The following is a 20,457-nucleotide window of genomic DNA, read 5'->3' as shown; positions in this document are numbered from 1 at the left end:
CCATTTTGAAGGACGAAGACACACAGACACACACCAATCCAGAAAGTGTCATTCACAAACAGACCTAGGAACTAGCTCATTGGTTACAAGAGACGGTAATTACCTCAGAGGTGCAATTAGTATTTACAACACACTAATCAACAACATAAACATATACTAAGAAGTACAGAATCTATCAGTCTGCTTAAAATCTTTTTCTTACTCTGTGGAAATCTTGGCTATAGTGTCACAAGAACTGTACTCCACGCCTGTAAAGATCTCTTTGCACTGTGCTGTCCGGACACCATTAAGCCAGTCACCTGTTGTACGGAAGGTCGTGATGTCAACGTTACTTTGGTCCAGCAGAAGGTTTGATGGTCTGCAAGAAAGGGAAACACCAGAAGGAGAGAAGTTAGAAATCAGCAGAGATGCTACATGTCAAAATTTGACACCAACATCAGCAGGAACTTCTAGACTTCATGTGGCTTTCTAGTTTATTTGTGGAATTTATCTGCCATGAAGGTTTCATCTGCTCAAACTGGCAGCTTGGAAGGATACTGTGTAATCATCTTGTCTAAGTGCTCCCTTCTCCACTCATGACTGCTTTTTAAATCATTGAAACATTGGCAGTGAAATGCATAAATATATCCATACATACTTTTTATAATTTAATTTGTTTAGTCATTAGCAAAGATGGTGGTAATTTAGCATACAGATATAGCAGACGTGATACACTAAATGCTTTTCTCTCTGCTTTGGGGATGAATTTGACTTCCAATATTAAATCCTGCCTACTGTGTACTCATTTGGAGATATTGTATAAATTGCTGTCAAAAGGACAATTTGAATAACCTAGACTATGCTTATAGCAGGACATTATGTCAGCACAGATTTTAACATGTCACAAATATCACCCAAATAAAAGTACACAGGGTTAGAAAAAAGTAGATTAGTTACACTAAATGAAGTACTTACATTTATCACATCAGATGGAGTTCATGATATATAAAGATGATAGACAGATAGCTAGATAAAGATTGTGACTATGATTTATACTGCACAATACAATGATCTAAGATTTTTTATATAATTATAGACCTGACTGCAGATCTGAGACCGACTGTAGGATCTAGTGAATCAAAGGAACAGAATGACACAGAAGAAATGAAGACTATTTTCATCCAGAAGAACCCAAAGAAGCATTCTGTTGATATGCCCTCTTCCATTGTGCTTTGACACTGGCTGGGACCAGTCACCAAGAGGTCAATTGACTACCCTCTTTCTTTCCTCTTTTCTCTTAAGGGAGGGAGATTAAGCAAAAAGTACCTATCAAGTTTTTGCTTTGTGATGAATAATAACAACAGCAATAACAATACAGATTAGCCTACACATTTATAAGCACTTAAATGCACATGGCACTATGCTAAGCATATTACACAGATGTGAGAGATTTTAATCTTTACATCATTGATTAGGCACCAATGCCATGCCCCTACAAAAGAGGTGAACACTGAAATTAAAAAAGATTAGGGTCTCCCTGGTGGTGCAAGGGGTTAAGACGCAGCACTATGAAGCTATCCACAGCACACACTTGTGAGCCTCTACCTCACAAGTTCAATCCCCAGCCAGCCAGGGAGCTACCCACATGGCGCAGCAGACCTCTCCTGCCTTGCCTGCTGCTCCCTTCAGCAGTGTATTTCAGTATATCTGCCTGTTCTGCTCCCCACTGTGTCTCTGGTGAATCCTTTCACCCCCCTCCCCCCACATCTCAGGCCTGCACCCCACCTCTTTTATGCATAAATAAATCTTTTTAAAAAAATAAAATAAAAAAGATCAAATTATAAATGGAGTTTCCTCACGCAAAAGAGCAGAGCTGGGAATTAGGCACAAGTTATTTTATATCTTTACGCATGACTGTAATTGTACACCACTGTGGTGAATCTTTTTTTTTTTTTTAAGATTTATTTATTTATACAAGAACCGGGGTACAGGCCAGATGCATGGGAGGGTGAGAAGATTCACCAAAGACAGAGTGGGGAACAAAACAGGCAGACTGACGAAATATACTGCTGAGGGGAGCAGCGGGTGAGACAGGAGAGGTCTGCTGTGCCATGTGGGACCCTCTCTGGCTGGCCAGGATGAAACCGGCGTTGCAGAGGCTATGGACAGTTCAACAGCGCTGCGCTCAACTGCCTGTGCCACCAGGGGAGGCCCTGAATATTCATTTTCATATTTGTTCATATTTGTTTTTTGTTCATATTGTTCATATTCTGTTTTTTCTGTTTACTCTCAAACTAACTGAAATTCCATAATGTCACAATTATATTCAGTAAAGTGCAGTGGTTTGGTAAACAGACAATAGAACTGTAAAACCTGGTGGGTTGAATCCGGGGCACAGCACAAACCATGTGGTTTGTGTGACCTTGAGTGATTTTCTCATCTTGTTTGTTTCCTCATCTCTAAAATGGGGATGATGGTGATACTAGAGATTCCACGCAAACTAAGATGAAATGAGAGTAAATAGGAGCACAGAGACAGAATATTTGTGTAGGATAGAGCACTAGCTGCTATTATTCTGATATAATAGTGGTTGAATTTTTTTTAAAACTTCTAAAGGAAAATAACAGTAAATTTTGTTTACACAAAGTGTTGTGAGTGTTATGATCTTGTCAGTTACCTTTTTGAGCAACTAGAAGTTAAGTCATGTATAAGATTGTGTATATGTCAAGGCAACGACCTTGTAAAGTAGGTTTTATTCAGGGCCTCCTTAGAATAGTACATAACTTTTATGAACTCACAATGATTCCACAGTCAGTGCTCACATGTGGCTAGGCTATTCTGACTTCTGCAGTTTCTGTTTTCATTGTAATAAATATGTTATTATCATCAACACTGTGTCATCATTTAATATTTATCCTATAATTGAGAAGGTATGTTTGGATTTGCACCTCTTGAGAGTTAGCATTCAGAATCTTTCATGTTTATGGTACTGTAGTTGTATTTAATTGATATTGAGTTCATGAAACTTTTATAAATTACCAACCTTTTAAACCAGAAATTCACATATTCTTATATTTTAAAAATGAATTAATTTGCTTAAATGAAAGCCATCACTGAAAATGCTTAAATTCAACATTTAGAATAAGTTGTTCTAAGTAAGAAAATTTTTCTGTGAAGCAAATGCAAAAATTTGCTAACTCTACCCACATTTAAAACGAATTTTTAAATAGATTTCTACTATTTATATTTCTCTAGCTAACTCTCATGTATGCAAGAGGCATGCTAATTTGCTTCAAGAGTTTGAATTATAAATTTAAAATAAATGCCATAGAGTTTATATTTCTGTGTTATGGTTCAGTTTTAATAACCCTTGTAAGCTATTTTTTAAAAAGATAGATCCTTTACTTATCTGGAAAAAAGTTTATTTTCATAATCGAAAATTTGTTTTTGTTATTTTCCTATGGACTTGAATTATAAATGCTGATGTACAACCCAGGCTCCAGAGCTTACAGGATATGCTACATAACTGTTGTATCACGGTCATCTAAGTGAAATGGCCTTTGTCACAAGCAAGTATTACATACAACATTGGCCCCATTGGATACATAATGAGATTGATAAATGGAATGATAAGAAAAGAGTTAATAACTGTGAGAAAGTTAAATAAGAAAAATTAAGTGAGACCTAGAAATGAGACAAGGAGATATTAAATAATCTCCACACATGCACACACCAAGCTCGGATTTCTACACAGTAGCTATAGAATAGAACTTAATGTCGACTCTTGTCGACTCCTCATCCCATGAATAGTAATACTTTTTTATTTATGGTTTTGTGAGCATGAAGAAGCAAACCCCAGGACATTTATTCAGAATATTTATGTAGTGTGCCTAATAGCAAACTGCAGAATTTTGTCTTGTCAATTCAGAATGGTTTGTATTCTTAAACTCAATACTATAGCCATACTCAACAAGAGTTTGGAGAAAATTAGTATAAACAAATTGAAATAGAACAGGACATGCGGATTAGGGATTAGTGACCCCAACCGAGTTTTTCTGTTTATTACTTGGATCAAAGTACAATGAAGACAAAGAATGACCTAATTTTAATGCTAGTGACCTCAGAATAACCAGTCCTGCAAAGTATCATTTTTCCACTTCCAGGATTTCTCTGGGGATTTCAAATAAAAATTGGTTCCTTTCCTCCTCCGAGAGGACATCTGGAGAGTTTATCAATGGATAGGAATTTGTCTCTCACTGTGAAGAGCCTGTGATGTCTCTTCATGCGCACCGAGGGAATGTGGGCTTCGGAGCAGCTGCAGGCATTGGAGTTTTTTTAGACCCGGCCCCAGACATTGGGTCTGAAGGGGAAATTTATAGGCTGGATGATGTGCACCGTGAGCTCACACTTTTACTAGACAAATTAGATAGGTTTCAATCCGTGCAGCTGTAAACGATGTCCTGCAGAGTTCCACCTGATCTTTTACAGCTTTTCATAAATCAGTACCTACTGGCCACAGACCACAGTCATTAAAAAGAAATCATGGAAATTACATGTTTGCTCAGGGGAAGTAAAAAATAACTTTCCTCCCATTCTCTTTCCCTCCTTGTAGTTAGGTTTGTGAATTATTCCTTTATGCATTTTCATACAGTTGCACTAAAGAAGTACACATATATTTTCTTTTCATCAACTCCTATTATATCTGTAAATGGTTTCATATGAATTAGCACCAGGAACTGGGAAACAAATGCCAATAAATGAATCCCAGTCTCCAGAGTATCTTCTAATAATGACTTTATTTAAATATGGCATTGGAATTTCTCAAGCACTACACTAGGATTGAATATTAGGTTAACATTTTATAACATAAAGTCTCCCTCTGGTCTGCCCGGGGCTTTATTTTTCATGTATAAAAAGTTGTGACTAATATACATTTCTTGAATGAATATGTAAGTACCTACTCAGTTTGGAAGTAGATGTCACTAATGTATGCTTTACCGCTATAATTACCTAAGTGCTGTCTGTTGTGAATTGTTTTGGGGAATAGATAAACTAAATACTTTTTAATGCAAAATATTAGTTACATTTACCTTTATTATTGTTTGAAAATAGTAATATAATTTTTCAATATCCTATAATTTATTTTATTATTATTTTTTATTTCAAATGATGTCTTTTCACTATATTTCAGGGTAAGTCCTATGTTTGCCAATTTTTAAAAGTGCATTTATGATGATCTAAATCTTTTTTATCTGTAACAATAAAATTTCAGAGAGGGTTAAATTAATTTAATTTGTCATCTTTAACTAGAAATAATTTGAGTCTACATAGTCCCCAATAGGAGACTAATATATAAAGGACACGTTAAGGAGAAGCGAAGTCATTTTGTTTATTTTAATTATCTTTAGGCCTCAAGGACAAAAACGTTAACAGTTACAGCTGTCACCTCTGGTTTAATTCCTCCCATTGGTAAAACTACCTATTCTGATTCTCAAGAATAAAAAAAAAAAAAAAAAACAAAAACAACACCTGGGTATTTGGCTTATTTGCTTTCGTCTGAATGGTTCTGTATCATATTTAGCCAGTGAGGAAAGTCACCCTGACTGTTTCAGAATTAGAGGTCAAAGTCATTTTGAGAAACAGATTGTTTTTTGGTCATTGGACTTCTCTTGAAAGGATTTATTTGTCAAAACAGCACTTATTACCAAATAGAATTATCTTATTTACTCTTTGATATCAGAAGTGTCTTATTAATGCTTATTTAGTGTCATTAACAGGAACAAGTTATGAGAACACTTTTTTTGTCCCTATTTATCCTCAGAATAATAATAACAAATCTCAGTTAGCAATCAAAGCAACGCAACAATATATTTAATATTTTATTTAAATCAACCAAGTATAATCAGATCTTTAGAATATCATTTTAAATATATTGACTATATTATTTATGTTTTTATGCCATGAACTAGTTACCTTCATTTTTCTAAACTATATTTTAAAAATACAGAATACATTATTTAATTTTATTGTGCCAAGAATTAAATTCTATAAATTTATGAAAGTGTGGAAGAATTTCAAGACCTAAATGATGAAAGTTCTGTCGATTTAAAAACCAAACAATTTTTCTCTTTCATTTTATATGTTTAAATATACAAATTTAAAAAGAATATTTTACTACCTGAATAGAAATTAATCCAATCTCTCACTTTTCTCTGTTTTATTTTTTTATTTCTAATTCAACAACACTAATAGGTATAAAACAAATTCATTTAAATCCAGGAGCTATGTTATAAGAACAATCTTACAAAAGAGTTTATTAAATAATAACTTTACTTATTTATCTTTTATGTACAATAGAACATGAAATAAAATCTACCATTGTGAGAGCATTTTCTATTTATTTTAATGAGAGCATTTTCTATCAATAACATTTTTAAGAAAGACTTCTCCAAACATTAAAAAAGGGAAAGAGCATTACTTTTACTTTTTCACATATATAATTATATTTGTTTCTAAATTTCTCAAAAACACTGTTGCTTTTTCCTATCATCACCCAGTTATAAATAAACCTCTTAAAATTTTGTCTTAGTTATTGCTCTAAAAGAATCTAAATTGTTCTATAAAAATATCCAGTATTCTTTTTGTTGTTTCAATGAAAAAAATTTTACTCAGTTGTCATTTCTCAACTTTTGCAGCATGAGATAGCACAGTTCATTCTACCCACTATTGGAAAACTCCTTGAGTTGTGGTTTTCTGCCATGGTCTCAGTCTTAGTCTCACTCCTGTCTCTATTCATTATTCCTACCTCCACAGCATATTGTTCTGCTCTGCAATTGGTACTGTTCTCTAAAGCTCCAAACAGAGACCAAGATACTCTATTTAATATGTTTTAATAATAAAAATAATCACTAGATGCCACAAAGTCACAAAGAGAAGCTCAGCACAGACACAGCAAAGAGATACAGTCTGGTAGATTAGGAGGAGGGATGTCTCAGTGTCAACCTATATAAGCCAACATTATCCACTATTTATAGCTTTAGTTCATAGACTAAATTACAATCCATTAGTTATAGATATTTCTAGATATATATATATATTCATGTATTCATCAATAACAGGAATATGGAAACTTTAACAAGAAATTAAATAATTTTACATACATAAAGATGAATATAATTGTGAAAATCAACATTATTACAATGAGATTTGTATCTGTCAAACAAGTTTCTAATTATGGCTTCTTTAATTTTCTTTATGGAAAGAATGCTCTGAACTCTATATATAGCATAAATTTCAATGTCTCTCTCAGCTTGGAAAGCAACCTTCCAGCTACTTGTGGGATTCCGTTTTCTTAAGTTCAGAGTGCTCATTGACCCCACAGATCATTTTCTTTCCTGAAAGCCTTCTTACTGCTGTTGGAGCACTGATCTCAGAGTCCTCCATGTTCCGAACCTGCACATGCCCTCCAGTACTTTCTCGCTCACCTCGCATTCCTCATTAGTTAGCACATCACATCCTATGATTCTCAATGCAGTAAAATTTCTTGAATTCACACCCTTCTTCTGTATACTCACTTAGGCCCTTCCTTAGATTAATGAAATCACATCCTAACTTTTATTGCCAACCTCTTCCCGCACAGCCTTCTTCTTTGTAGTTGCTAGCAAACTATTCTATAAACATAGAGCAACATGTCATTTAAGAACTTTTTAATGGTTCTTTTTTTCTCAATGAAAAAAACTGAAATTTCTAGAAATGATATTAATCTTCCAATATCTGATGAAGTCCATGTGGAAAGTGTTTGGGGCAGACAAGGATGGAAGCAGGAGACAAGAATGGAGGCCACGGCTTGGATTAGGTCAGAATGGGAAACAGTCACAGAATAGAGTGTTTGCAATGGATCCTGTTGATTTACTGATCTTCTGGACAGTAAGGAACAAGTGCTAAGAATTTCTTTAATTTCTGATTGAGCAGCTGGATAAGTGGTGATGCATTCTGAATGAACCCTATGGTTCAGTTTCCCCTTGTTCAAACATAATGTAAAAATTAGAACATGTACCCTCAATATAAATTTCCTACTAACGTAAAGTAATATATAAGCTACCATAAAGTATATTAACACATGTTCTATTAGTTTGAAACTTTTCTTTGTGCATAGAAGAACTGGGGTATAGGGCAGAGGTGGAGGGTAAGAGGATTCACCGGAGAAAGAATGGGGAGCTGAATAGGCAGATCTACTGAAATACACTGGTAAGGGAGCAGCGGGCAAGACAGGACAGGTCTGCTGTACCATATGTAGATTAGCACCCTGGTCTGGGATGTAAATTAGGCCACAGGGGTGATAGCACTGAGTCTTAACCTCTAGGCCAGCAAGGAGGCCTAAAAGTTACAACTTTTGATGATTGTCAGTAAAGACAACATTTATACAAAAAAGAAACAAGAAAGCTCCCTCCTACAAGGCATTATATTATACCTTTACATGTGAGTCACATTAAATCACCATTATGTAGCATTTACACATATTCCTTCAAGCTATGGGCATATGTGCATACTAAATTTAACTCTTTTATAAAAACTCTGTGATTTTCCTATAAAATCAAATGTCATAAAAAGTAAAGTAACTGTTTACTCTTTCACTCTTAAGTGTACAGTAAGAATAGGAATCATCGAGCAAGATCAGTGGTAGTTTTGCCATTGGTTTCTCTGAGAAGTACCATCTTAACAGTTTTTTCCTTCTCATTTGGCCTCCAACAAAATTAATCTCTCCTTCACCCATTTCTGTCATTTCATTTTGTAGTACAGCTTAATTTACATTCCTCAAAACAACTCAGAGAATTTGGTGATTATTAGTGAGAAGAATGTGTATAAAATCTAACAGACATCACACACTCTGAATTGCACTGCAGAGATGAATGCACTGACATCTGTGCTGTGATTTAGGGGTTACTGACATTATTTTACTCTTAGTTTTATCTTTGACAGTACCTAATAAAGTAATTAGGACATAAATGGGTTAAACAATTATGTTTCATTGAGGGGGTACATTCTGTTAGTGTAATATTTTGGAACTATTATTATTATTAAAACTTTAAATGAGAAACAAATGGGACTTCACTAGAATTCTCCACCACTCCAAGGAGGTATATGTGTGTGTGTGTGTATACATACGTGTGTGTGTGTTCTTTTTTGTTAAATAGCACATCATGAAAAGAAGCTATGTGTTTTGGGTAAAACAGCATAAATATACTCTCACTGCTAGACAAAAATAGGAATGAAAAGTATCCAAGAACTTCATCGTCATCACTATACAGGATAATTGCTTCCAAAAGGTTAGAGAGAGAGTGGGGAGAGAGAAGGAAAGAAAGAAAGAGAAGAAAAGAGGAAAACATGTGTCCAATCTTGAGGAATGTAAATATCAAAGAATGCGCTTTAGGGAGTGAGTGAGAAAAATTAACACCTTGGAGATAGAAAATACATTAATTTCAGAGCGACTGCAAAATGCAAAATGAAATGTGTCACCTTGCTGCTGCACTGGTGATGATCTTCAGACTGCCTGGGTTCCGGATAAGCTTGTCCAGAATGCTGACAATCTGCTCAAACTTGGGTCTGTTGTTTCTGTCTTTCTGCCAGCAGTCCAGCATCAGCTGGTACAGTGCAGCTGGGCAGTCCATGGGGGGTGGCAGCCGATAGCCCTCATCCACAGCTTTAATGACCTGTGCGAAAAGAAAGTTTCTGTGGACTTGAGAGGTGGAAATTTTTTACTTCTTCATAGGCAGGACATACTAATGTGAATATTTTAACATTAAGTGAAAATGATTTGATTTTTAAATTACCGAAAGGAAAAAAAGCTTATCAAGTAAATGAGAATGTATTCATTCAGTCCTGAAAATATTATATAAAGGAAGATCAAAAGATTGAAAATGACTTTAGGAAAGAAGAGTTTGTGAAGATCCTTTTCAGATTAAAATCAAAAGAAATGTTCTATGCTATAAGAAATGCTGTGCTTATAAGGAAATTTGTATTTGACAATGTAGATTTCTATGGAAACTATACATGAATGAATGCAGAAAAAAAATCAGTTATATGGATTTTAGTTATACCCAATCCAAATGATAACTTCTTTGGTAAAACCCCATGCGTTGCACAGTTAAGAAACTAAGAGCTCTTAGTATTTTAAATCATACGAAGAAATTATTTTTTAAACTTTAGTGTATATCAGTAGTCATTTATACACAGATCATTATTCTCTGTTTCCTTAAGTATACAGTAAGGCCTGAGAATTTGCATTCCTACAAACTCCTATACTGTGCTAAAGCTATTGGTCCAGAGACTACACTTCAAGATGCCAGGATTTAGAAAGAATTTGGAAAATAGAGATGTGGAACCATGAATCTCATTTATCTATTCTATTATTTAAAGGAAAAAAAAACTTGTTTGAAGTAGTACAAAAGTTTTTTTATATCCAAATACAATTTTATATGTGGTAAGTAAGAAATGAATAAAAGCATCTCAACTTTCCTTCTTTTGTATCTTTGAGATCATACTTGGTTTCTGGCTAAGCATAAAGAAAAATCTGTGAGTGCTGATACCATATACCAATAGAATCCTTTTACTAAGCATTAGAAAAACACGATTTTAAAAACAAAAATCCTTTTGAAAAACCATATCACAGTTAAAATAGACTTTAAAACTAACTTCATGTGCATGTTTAATACATTAAACATGTAGGATTTGGTTGTTTTGTCTGACTTTGGGAAATATTATATTTAAGTAAACAAAATGTTGGCGTAGATGTGTTGGTTAAATCTACAAAGGATGGCAGACATGTGTGTCATGCTAATATTATACAGAAAAAAAATCTGTAGCAGAAATAATTCAAATACTCCCTGATATCTACTGCTATTTTGTTAGTCACTTATTTAGCTGTATTCTTGTTTGATATGTCTTCATTTGTCTCATTGCTCAATACCTGCTTGAGGGGAAACTGTACAGCCAGAAATGCAATATAAGGACTATACTTGCAAGACTTGGAAACAATTTCATTTCTTTTAAGCATTCTATTTCCGTGTCACAAACTGGAAACCACCTGGTTTCATTATGCTCCACTTCCTTGCACAGCTTGATCTCTTAATCTGAACCCATAACTCACAAACTACAAATACTTACATCCTGATTGGACATCTCCCAGTATGGTCTCTCTCCATAGGACATCACCTCCCAGAGAACAATCCCATAACTCCATACATCGCTGGCTGATGTAAACTTGCGGTAAGCTATAGCTTCTGGTGATGTCCACCGAATTGGGATCTTCCCTCCCTTTGAATATAAAATCATATGTGCATATGTTAAAACATATATTATACATGATAATGTAAAATCTGACTGAATCTGTCAGGGTATTTTTCTCTAACATGAAACATGGTTTCTGCTAAAATATATTTAGAGTCTTCTATTTTAAGACCAAGCAGGAATAAGTGGCATACCATTATCTGCAATATTTACTTTCAATCAATTTGGAAGAATTTGTGAAATGATGAAAGAAAAAAAAAGTGAAAGTTATTTTAATACTGACAGTATATATTAACTGTGTCCCATTAGTCATTTGTAAAAAAACAACTTGAAGTAGACATGCTATAACAATTGAATGAGGTATATCAAATCAATTTATTGATTTAACACAGATTTATCCTTGATTGAGCAATTTTTGTTCAGAATGTGCATACATTACTATCTGTAACAAACTTAACTCCTTGCCATATATGTTCTTAAAGGTATTTTTGACTAAATAAATGTAAAATAAAATACTTTTATGACTCTTTCATCTATATATTAATCTATCATGTTCATTAATCTATTCACTTTTCATTGCAGTACATTCTAAGGACTAAGTAGGCATCCTATGATCTAGACAGGTTTAATAACTACATTCCCAGGAATTACAGTCTAAAGGAGAAAAAATGTTCTTATGAGTTATGGGAGATATAAAGGTATATCTCCCATGGAATTTGCTCTCAGTTTAATAAATACATTTAATAAAGATGTGTCAAGTAGTAACCATATGGGAAATATTATTCTAGTCACTCTGGGTGAAACAAATATAAATAACCTATTGGCTCTTCTCTTTGGAAAATATGAGGCAAATAGGAATGATAATTAGTTGCTCTGAATAACTAAATGCAGAAAGAAAAACATTTCTAGTGCTTTGCTTCTCAAACTTTGTAATGCATATGAATCACCTAATGCTCCCATTAAAATGGAAATTCTGATTCCTAGTTCCAGAGGGTAGGCAGAGCCTGTATTTCTAAAAAGCTTCAGAGATGCTGATCATGCTCTTCATGAACTGGACTTTGAAGCTGAGTAAGAAGGCAGAAATGGAGCTTGCTGTGGAATGGAGCCAGATTTTCACTAGAGATACTAAGAATCTCACATATGAATTGAACCTTGAGAGATGATGACATTTTTTTCACACAAGAAAAAAGGGATGGATCATTCAAATATCAACCCATATTCATCAAAAATGTGTTCTAGTACCACTACACCTCAGAGTACTTTATGGGTTTTAAAATAATGTCCGGGCCTCCCAGGTGGCGCAGCGGTTGAGTGCTGGGCTGCAAAGCTGCCCACAGCCTCTGCAGCACCAGTTCGATCCCTGGCCACCAGCAAGGGTCCCATATGGCGCGCAGACCTTTCCTGCCATGCCCACTGCTCCCCTCAGCAGTGCATTTTGTCAGTCTGTCTGTTCTGTTCCCCGCTCTGGCTCTGGTGAATTCTCTTACCTTCCCGTGCTTCTGACTGTATCCAGTGCTTGTATAAAAAAATAAATAAAATCTTAAAAAAAAAAATAATGTCCAGGAGTAAAAACAAATCGCTTCTAAGGCAATGGATCAGCAAGTTAGGAGGTTGTTATTAAACCTCATTATGCCTGAGTTTTCATCTGTTATTTGGGAAAGTAAAATACTGGTTCACAGCATCATTGTGGGGCTAAATGACAAATTTCAGTAAAATACTTAGCATAGTTTCTTGAGTAAAGCCTCAAGAAACATTAGCTGAACAACCCCTATTCCGAGGGAAGTGGCACACACATATATCAAAGCACAGAGAATGAAAACGTGTATTTTGGAAGAGCTTCCCCTGTGATTATATTACAGTGTTGGAGGCATCTAATGGGTGAGGATGGGGAAAGGTCAAAGTGGGATTTAATCACAGGTATACTGGCCAACTTTTATCCTGCAGCAGGGAGTGGTCCATGTGATCGCAAGTATCTCAGAAAACTTGACGCTTCTCTTTGATATTTTCAGATAAGAGAGCTGTTCAGAAAGAGTACTGCCAGATCTTTGAAGGCGCAGGCCGTACACTGAGTATGAAGAATGTATTTAGCAATGTGAGCACGCAGAGGACAGCGGAGCTTGGGCTTCTTTAGAAGCTACCAGTCTAAGAATAGCTGACAGTCTACTTTGGTGAAGTAAAATAAGTCAAGCTGTAGAGTGGGAGCCAGAATAAGGAAGCCTTGAAGTTAGAGAGAAACACTAGTATTCACCATGCCCTGGAGGGGTATGTTCTAGAACCAGAAGAACAGAGTAGAATATGTCTACAGCACACCGATGCTTACGGCTTTGAAGTTTCCCCTTTTCTCTCTCACGCAATCATTCATCCTCTTTACCATTTGTATTTTTTTCCAACAAAATTTCAAATGGTCCTTTCTCACATTTAAATTTAGATGATCCAAGGCAAAATTGGCATTTTCTAATTCACCAGTTCAAACATAATAAATAAAAATTTAAAATTCCCAAATTGACTTCTTTGTACCTGCCTAGACCTAGTTTGTGTTTTAAAGATTCAAAATTCCAAACAGTACCACTTGATTTTGATTTAAAAAATAAGAACAATAGGGCCTCCCTGGTGGCACAAGGGGTAAAGCACTGCACTATGAAGCAATCTGCAGCCTCTGCAACACGAGTTCAATCCCTAGCCAGCCAGGGAGCAACCCACATGGTGCAGCAGACCTCTCCTGTCTCTCCCGCTGCTCCCCTCAGCAGTGTATTTCAGTCAGTCTGCCTGTTCTGTTCCCCGCTCTGTTTCTGGTGTATCCTCTCACTCCCCCCCAACACCTCTGGCTGTACCCCAGCTCTTGTAAGCATAAATAAATAAATCTTAAAAAAATAAGAACAATAATGTGGAATTTAACAAAATATATTTAGAACACCAAATGGAATCATTGGACACACTTTCTTAAGAACTTTGAGCATTAGTTATTTTTAGCATATGAAGAGGTCAACTATTGGTAATTTGAATATCACTTTGTACTATTTGCAGTTGACAATGACCTTTCCCTTATCTCCTCTACCAATGGACTATGGTGAAGAACTGTGGGTGCTTCGGTGACGGTTGTGTGTGGTAAAATATACCTGAAGGGTGTGATTGGACATCTTTAAATAATATATAGAATTAAAAAAATCCACATTACCTTGAGAAAAAAATAATACAAGAGTGAAGCAAGAGGGACCTGAAAAATTCAGTGACTACTGACCCTTTAACTCTCTTCTTGGTATGTGACCATGTAATATCTGACTATGTTCAGCTGCCAATGCAAACTCACCTGGAACCTTGTACCAACTAGAAGTGTATATAAGCCCCTGACTTCCTACAAATAAAGCTCAGCCTTGGGATGCGAATCTGCTGAGCCAGCACCAGTGCAATAAACCTGCTTTTTGTTAGCCTCAGTGTCCCAGTTTCTGTTTGTGCCAAAGCAATAGAAATAAATAAATAAATAAGATCTTTATGCCAACATTAAAACTGTAGTAACCAGCTGAAGGATATTGGAAAGGAAGAAAAGGCAAAATATCTGACTACTCTATTAAAGGTCAGGCATCTTGCTATATGGATTTTAAATAATATGTTTATTATAAATCCATTACCAAAATAAATCCAATGAATAATTCTCAATAACCTTTATTCTCTGTAACTTGAAATCATAAACCTAGGCAAAACTGAACAATTATAAAGCTAACCACATGAGCATAGCATTATGACCCTGTGCTCAATGCAGAGAACAATTATATTTTTTTGATATTTTCTGGGCAAATTTGCAGAGTAGGCACTAACAAATTCAATTTCCTTTTCCCTAATACAAGCTATTCTTTTTTCTTGGGCAGTATTTTCCCTGCTTCTTCTCTATAACTAGCAAACTTATTAGTTGAACATCCTGGTCAAATGTAAATGCATTGATGGAATCCAAACTAAGTTTGTCATTCTATCTTCTGTTATCCTTCTGCTACATTATCCTACTAGATAAAATGGTCAGAGGACTGCCTTTTATCTTCCATACATGTATTTCTAGAGTTTAATAACAAGCATCTGACTTTTTCAAAGTGTTTACATCACTTTGTTTCTTAAAACAATAAAATTACATAATTTTATTGCGATACAATATGATTGATTATTTTATGAACTTGGAGGAATAGATTTTATTGAAGATCTTTGACAATTTTAAACATTTTAAATATACAGTTCATTTTTAGATATTAACACATTGAATATAGTTTGCATAACATCTGGAAATATTAAGTAAGAATGAGCCAATATATAGTATAACAGCTTTAAAAATAATCATACTATTTATGTTAAACTCATCTTTCACCACATGCTACTGTTTAATAATGCAATTACTTAAAGAACAACGGTAAATATAAGAATCACTGAGCAACAATTTTTATAGTATCTATAAAACTATGAAAATATCTCACAGGATGCTGTATGGATTAAGAATTTTAGAATTCGCAAATGCTGGAGAGATTTTCATTTGGCTCCATAAGCAATATGCACCTGATAGCAACTATTTCAAAATTAATTTATAATCTAAAAATACTACTAATAATTTAATAAATATTAAATATTATCTAAATATTCATTCAGCATGAATATTCATGGCTAAGACTCATGCTGAATGAAAATATATGCCACCTGCTTTGTAGTGTCATACTCATGAATTTATTCTAGTGATGTCAAATGAAATGAAACATCAAAAATATGGTGCTTGAAGTTTTGTTGATGGGTATAGGGGAAGAGTTAGTAATTTCAAGTTTTAGATAAAAGCAAATGAGAGAAAAATGTAATCATGTTATTTGTTGCATTACATTTGTGATATCCCAATGTTCAGCATATTAGGAAATCTGATGGCAGATGACTAATCTGTTGTATATGTTTTTCACAAGTGGCTATATATTCTACCTTGCCCTAACTTGTATGCAACTTGCACTCTTGTATGTAATTTCCAATCTTGTATGCAACTTGCAATAATAGTAAAAGATTTTCTCTTAAGTATCTGAGAGGGACATTTGATCCCCACACTCATTCTTCATATATTCTTTACACATGGTAACTTTAGAATAAGTTCTCTGCAGGAGCCCTACGGACCTTTTAGATCAGATTAATTCTTTGTCTGGTGGCTGTTCTGTGTATTGTTTTGCAGTACCTCTGTCCACCCACTAGACAACATTAGCATGCACCCAATAGTAACAGTCAATATTTGTATCCAGACAATGCTAAATTTCCATTGGCGTACAAAATCATGCCCACTTGAAAACTACTTCTTTAGATCTGTGTTACGAAAAGAAGGGAAATAATTCAAGTGAGGTCCAGGATTTATCTGAGATTTTATGCAGACTATGTGGAATTAACTCTTCCCTCCCACTGTTTGCAAGCTTTGTATGATATTTTCAATCCTTATTTTAGTGTAGAAAAGCAATGGCCAAGTTTATCTGAGTTAATCTGCTACTTGGGCTTTGCTAAATATAACATCAGCCCTTTGAGATTTTTCCCTTGCTTTTTGTTTAATTTTACTCTCCACATTGTCGTCCTTTCCTTTTATTGAAAATGAGATAACTATAGAGCTAGTGAAACAAAATGGTTTTATAAATTAACCACATATTTCTTTACCAGATAGAGGTATTAAAGGCCAAAGATTTTAGTAGGAAATACATTTTCACTCCAAGAGCAAACAGCACAAATAGCATCTATGGCTACAAAAACATAACTGTCACTGGCATTGACAGACATTGGATAAGAGTCCTTGTGGATTTAATTTGGTTCTGACATATGGGTGAAAGAAGAAGTTGGAGTCCCTAAATTTTAATCTAACCACACTTCATGATTAGGAACTCAGTATTCAAGTTGAGTATCTATAAATCTATCAGAAAAGAATAAATTGAATATATAAGAATATGACTCCTGACGTTTACTACAAATACTCATTGCAGAATTTAGTCAGACTTCTGCTCCTGATTGTGACCACAAAAAGTCCTTTTCCTTCCCCACATACCATTCTAACAAATTCCAGCTTATATTGCTTTATTATTTTCATATTAAGAAATTGCTTTCTGTCATGCAGTTATGGTGACATGAGTGACTGATGCGCCAAGCAGTGTGTTGAATTCTCTTCCACCATCCAGACCAGAAAGAGGACTGTCCCGGCCCCTGCAATCCAAGCTCACATGCTTTATTTATCTTTGCATACTCTTTCAAAGCAAGAAGTTAGTTACATCAGATCTGGGAAGTGTACAGACAAAAATACTACTACCAAGGGTCTTTCATGCTTATTTGTGTGTTAAAACAAGAACCCTCTTAGCAGCATTTTTCTCTTCAACCTTGGTAGGCAAGACTATAGCTGAAGATGAAAGCGCAGCTCACAGGCTAATTATGCCAATATTGGTAACAATACCTTATTGAAAATGAAAAAATACAAGACAAATAGGAAACCAGACAAGACATTTGGACAATGCTGGTAACTGGAACTTTCCCAGACAAACCAGAACTTATGATTACATTAATCTTGCTCCATTTATAAAAGACTAGGGTTTTTTTTTTTTTTTTTCAGTTTGCTTACTTGCCAGTAATTCAGATGGGATGTATTAATTGCCTTTATCCCTGTTCTTTCCCCCAAATGCTTAGTGGGCAAATTCTCTTCATTCTAACAGCTGGAGAGTTGGCAGACACAACTTTCAACTAATTTCTTCTTTGCATCCATGTTTCTAGATTCTCGATAAGCTGAGGGTGGTTTGCATAAGTAAAGTAAAATACCCACCCCCCCAAAAAAAGAAATTGTTTTCTCAGTTGATAAATGTGGGAGGCATTTTAGATGCTTTTCAAATGACTTCCAAATACATCCTCCCATAGGCTATCCAAAATGTTGGATTTGATGAGACAAAATGGTGTCATCATTTGGCATATTTCTCTCTTGCCACAGGAAAATTATTATGACAGAAATATTACTAATAAGTAAAAACTTAGAAATCAGTTGGAAATTTACACAGACTAGTGGGTCTAAAAGAGGGACTTCCAGTCCAAACTGAACAGAATCTAAAGTTACAGTATTTTTCTCATATTTTCAATGTCAAACCTAGAGCTACTTTTTTCTAGTGTTGATGTCTCTATCTAGCTACCTGTCTGTCTATCTATCATCTATCTACTTATCATCATCTACCTTAGCAAAGGTGGTATTGGGATTTTGGGTCACTTTATTCCACTTGGGTTCTCAAGTTGAATAGGAATCAGAAGTCTTGGCTTCTAGACTCAGCATTGATCCTACAATGTAAACTTAGACATGATATTTAACCTTCTGTGCAGATATCTTGTTTTTCCTAAATTGAGGGTCATGGTAAACACAAAACTTAATTTTATGTTTTTTTTTCCCTATTTTTAATATTTGAGCTGACATAAAATTCAGGTTTTTCAACTTTCAAATTTATATCTGGAACCCAGATATTTAGCAAGGATGCTGGGAAATTTAATGTTAATCAGTGTGGACTCTTAAAGATGATCCTAAATTTAGACTAAAACTAGATATATTTGGGGAGTCATATCTGAATTTACTTCTGTAGAATTCTTACCCAAAAAGTTAAAGAGGGAAAAATAAAATACTGCAAGTAAAGATAGTAGGGATTCTCTGCCGCAGGCATTCCATCACTGCTATACTCTAATCCAGGATTAGTTGAAGTGGTCCAAGGCCTTGTTCCCTTTGTCTAGAAACAGCAGTTAGAGAAGGAATCACACAGTAAATCTGCTCTGCAAAGATCCTGCAATTCAGTTTTCTAAGTTTAATGAATTTAGACAGTTCAAATGAAACATTTGGCTAAAAGCCTGAATTTTTCAGGCACTTCACTGAAGTCTATTCATTCATTATGGGTTAAGGGGCTTCAAGTTTTGATTTCTAAAGAAAAGGAGGGTAATTGCTGAAATCTCTGGACATTGAGGCATAATATCTCATATCTGTCCCAATTTCTCTCTAATTATATATACAAATCTCTCCCTGCTGATTTAGGAAATCCACAGTTCACATTGCTGCTTCTGAGCTCTGTCAGGTCATACACAGAGTGACAAAGGACTTTGGAGAGTTTATCTTAGTAAACCCTAAGTAATTGAGTGTTTAACCTAGAGACAAATATTAACTTCTTAGGTTAGAAGTGGAACAATAGAGATAAATCATTTTACTCAAGGATTTAGCATCTATCCATTGTCAGGAACTAAAGTTCCCTCACTGTAGATAACAGTAGATGACAAGGTGAAGGGCAATCCAAGAAGACTCCCAGGGGAAGCATCTGTTCTAATCCCCAGTAGTTCAAATCTAAAGACCATTGAGAGAATTGTTCCAGCAGATGTTAATTGCCACAAGAGATGGGAGACAGATGATCTCTTAGGTAGCAAAAGCCCAACCCTTGAACTTTTGAGATTTTTCAAAAATATATGAAATGTTTAAGAATTTCCTGAAATACAGGAAAATCTGTACCTTGCATTTTAAGTAACTTCATGGCTATCCAAGAAGTGAAATACAAATAAATAACCATTCTGTTACTTTCACACATAAGTAATACAATGTTGAATTAAGTCATCTGGTGTATGTCTATCTTCAATGAAAACAATGTAAAAATTTAAAAATAAGATTGAATGTATATACTGATATGAGTATATGTGTTTTCAAGTTTCAACGAGGTTTTACATTTTAATTTTGTGTTTACTATATGCTCAATCTCTAATTAAAATTTTTTAAATGGTTACTGAAACTTATTTTGAATTCTCAGCACTGAAAAAATTTTCCAAGGAAACAATATTATAACTAGGTCAGAAATAATCTGTTCACTATAGCAGGAATACAATATATTCATAATAATAATAAGAAATAGAAATAGTAATGCATTCTAACAATTTAAAAAGCTTAACATTTGAGTAATATTGATTTGTTTATATATTGATGATTAGTAAATAAAGCTGAAAATATAAATTGAGAATCTTAAAAATATCTGCTGAGACAATGATGCACATGTTACACATATATAGCATATATATATAAACATGCATATATATATATATATATATATGTTTGGTGAATAACTGCTTGAAATAAAGGTCATTTCGGAGCTATGACTAACAAATAAAAGGAAAAAAATACCAAAGTAGATTTAACCAGGATATATAATATCATGGTTGAGA

At 34.6% G+C, this 20,457-nt stretch overlaps 1 protein-coding gene across 2 annotated transcripts in view; it reads right to left on the bottom strand.

The window, feature by feature from the left end:
- Window positions 1-20,457, bottom strand: part of EPHA3 (EPH receptor A3) — a gene marked incomplete at both ends in the record, with an annotated part of 304,318 nt that overhangs the window by 5,970 nt on the left and 277,891 nt on the right. For both annotated transcript variants that reach the window (XM_084231585.1, XM_084231586.1), the window contains 3 exons: window positions 203-358; window positions 9,496-9,689; window positions 11,143-11,292. In XM_084231585.1, coding sequence (XP_084087711.1) covers window positions 203-358; window positions 9,496-9,689; window positions 11,143-11,292 — 500 coding nt within the window. The remainder of the gene's footprint in view (window positions 1-202; window positions 359-9,495; window positions 9,690-11,142; window positions 11,293-20,457) is intronic.

The sequence above is a fragment of the Talpa europaea genome, assembly GCF_964194135.1.
Source record: "Talpa europaea genome assembly, chromosome: 4".
Lineage (NCBI taxonomy): Eukaryota > Metazoa > Chordata > Mammalia > Eulipotyphla > Talpidae > Talpa > Talpa europaea.
The sequence above is the reverse complement of the archived record's forward strand: the minus strand, read 5'-3'. Positions and strand labels throughout refer to the sequence as shown.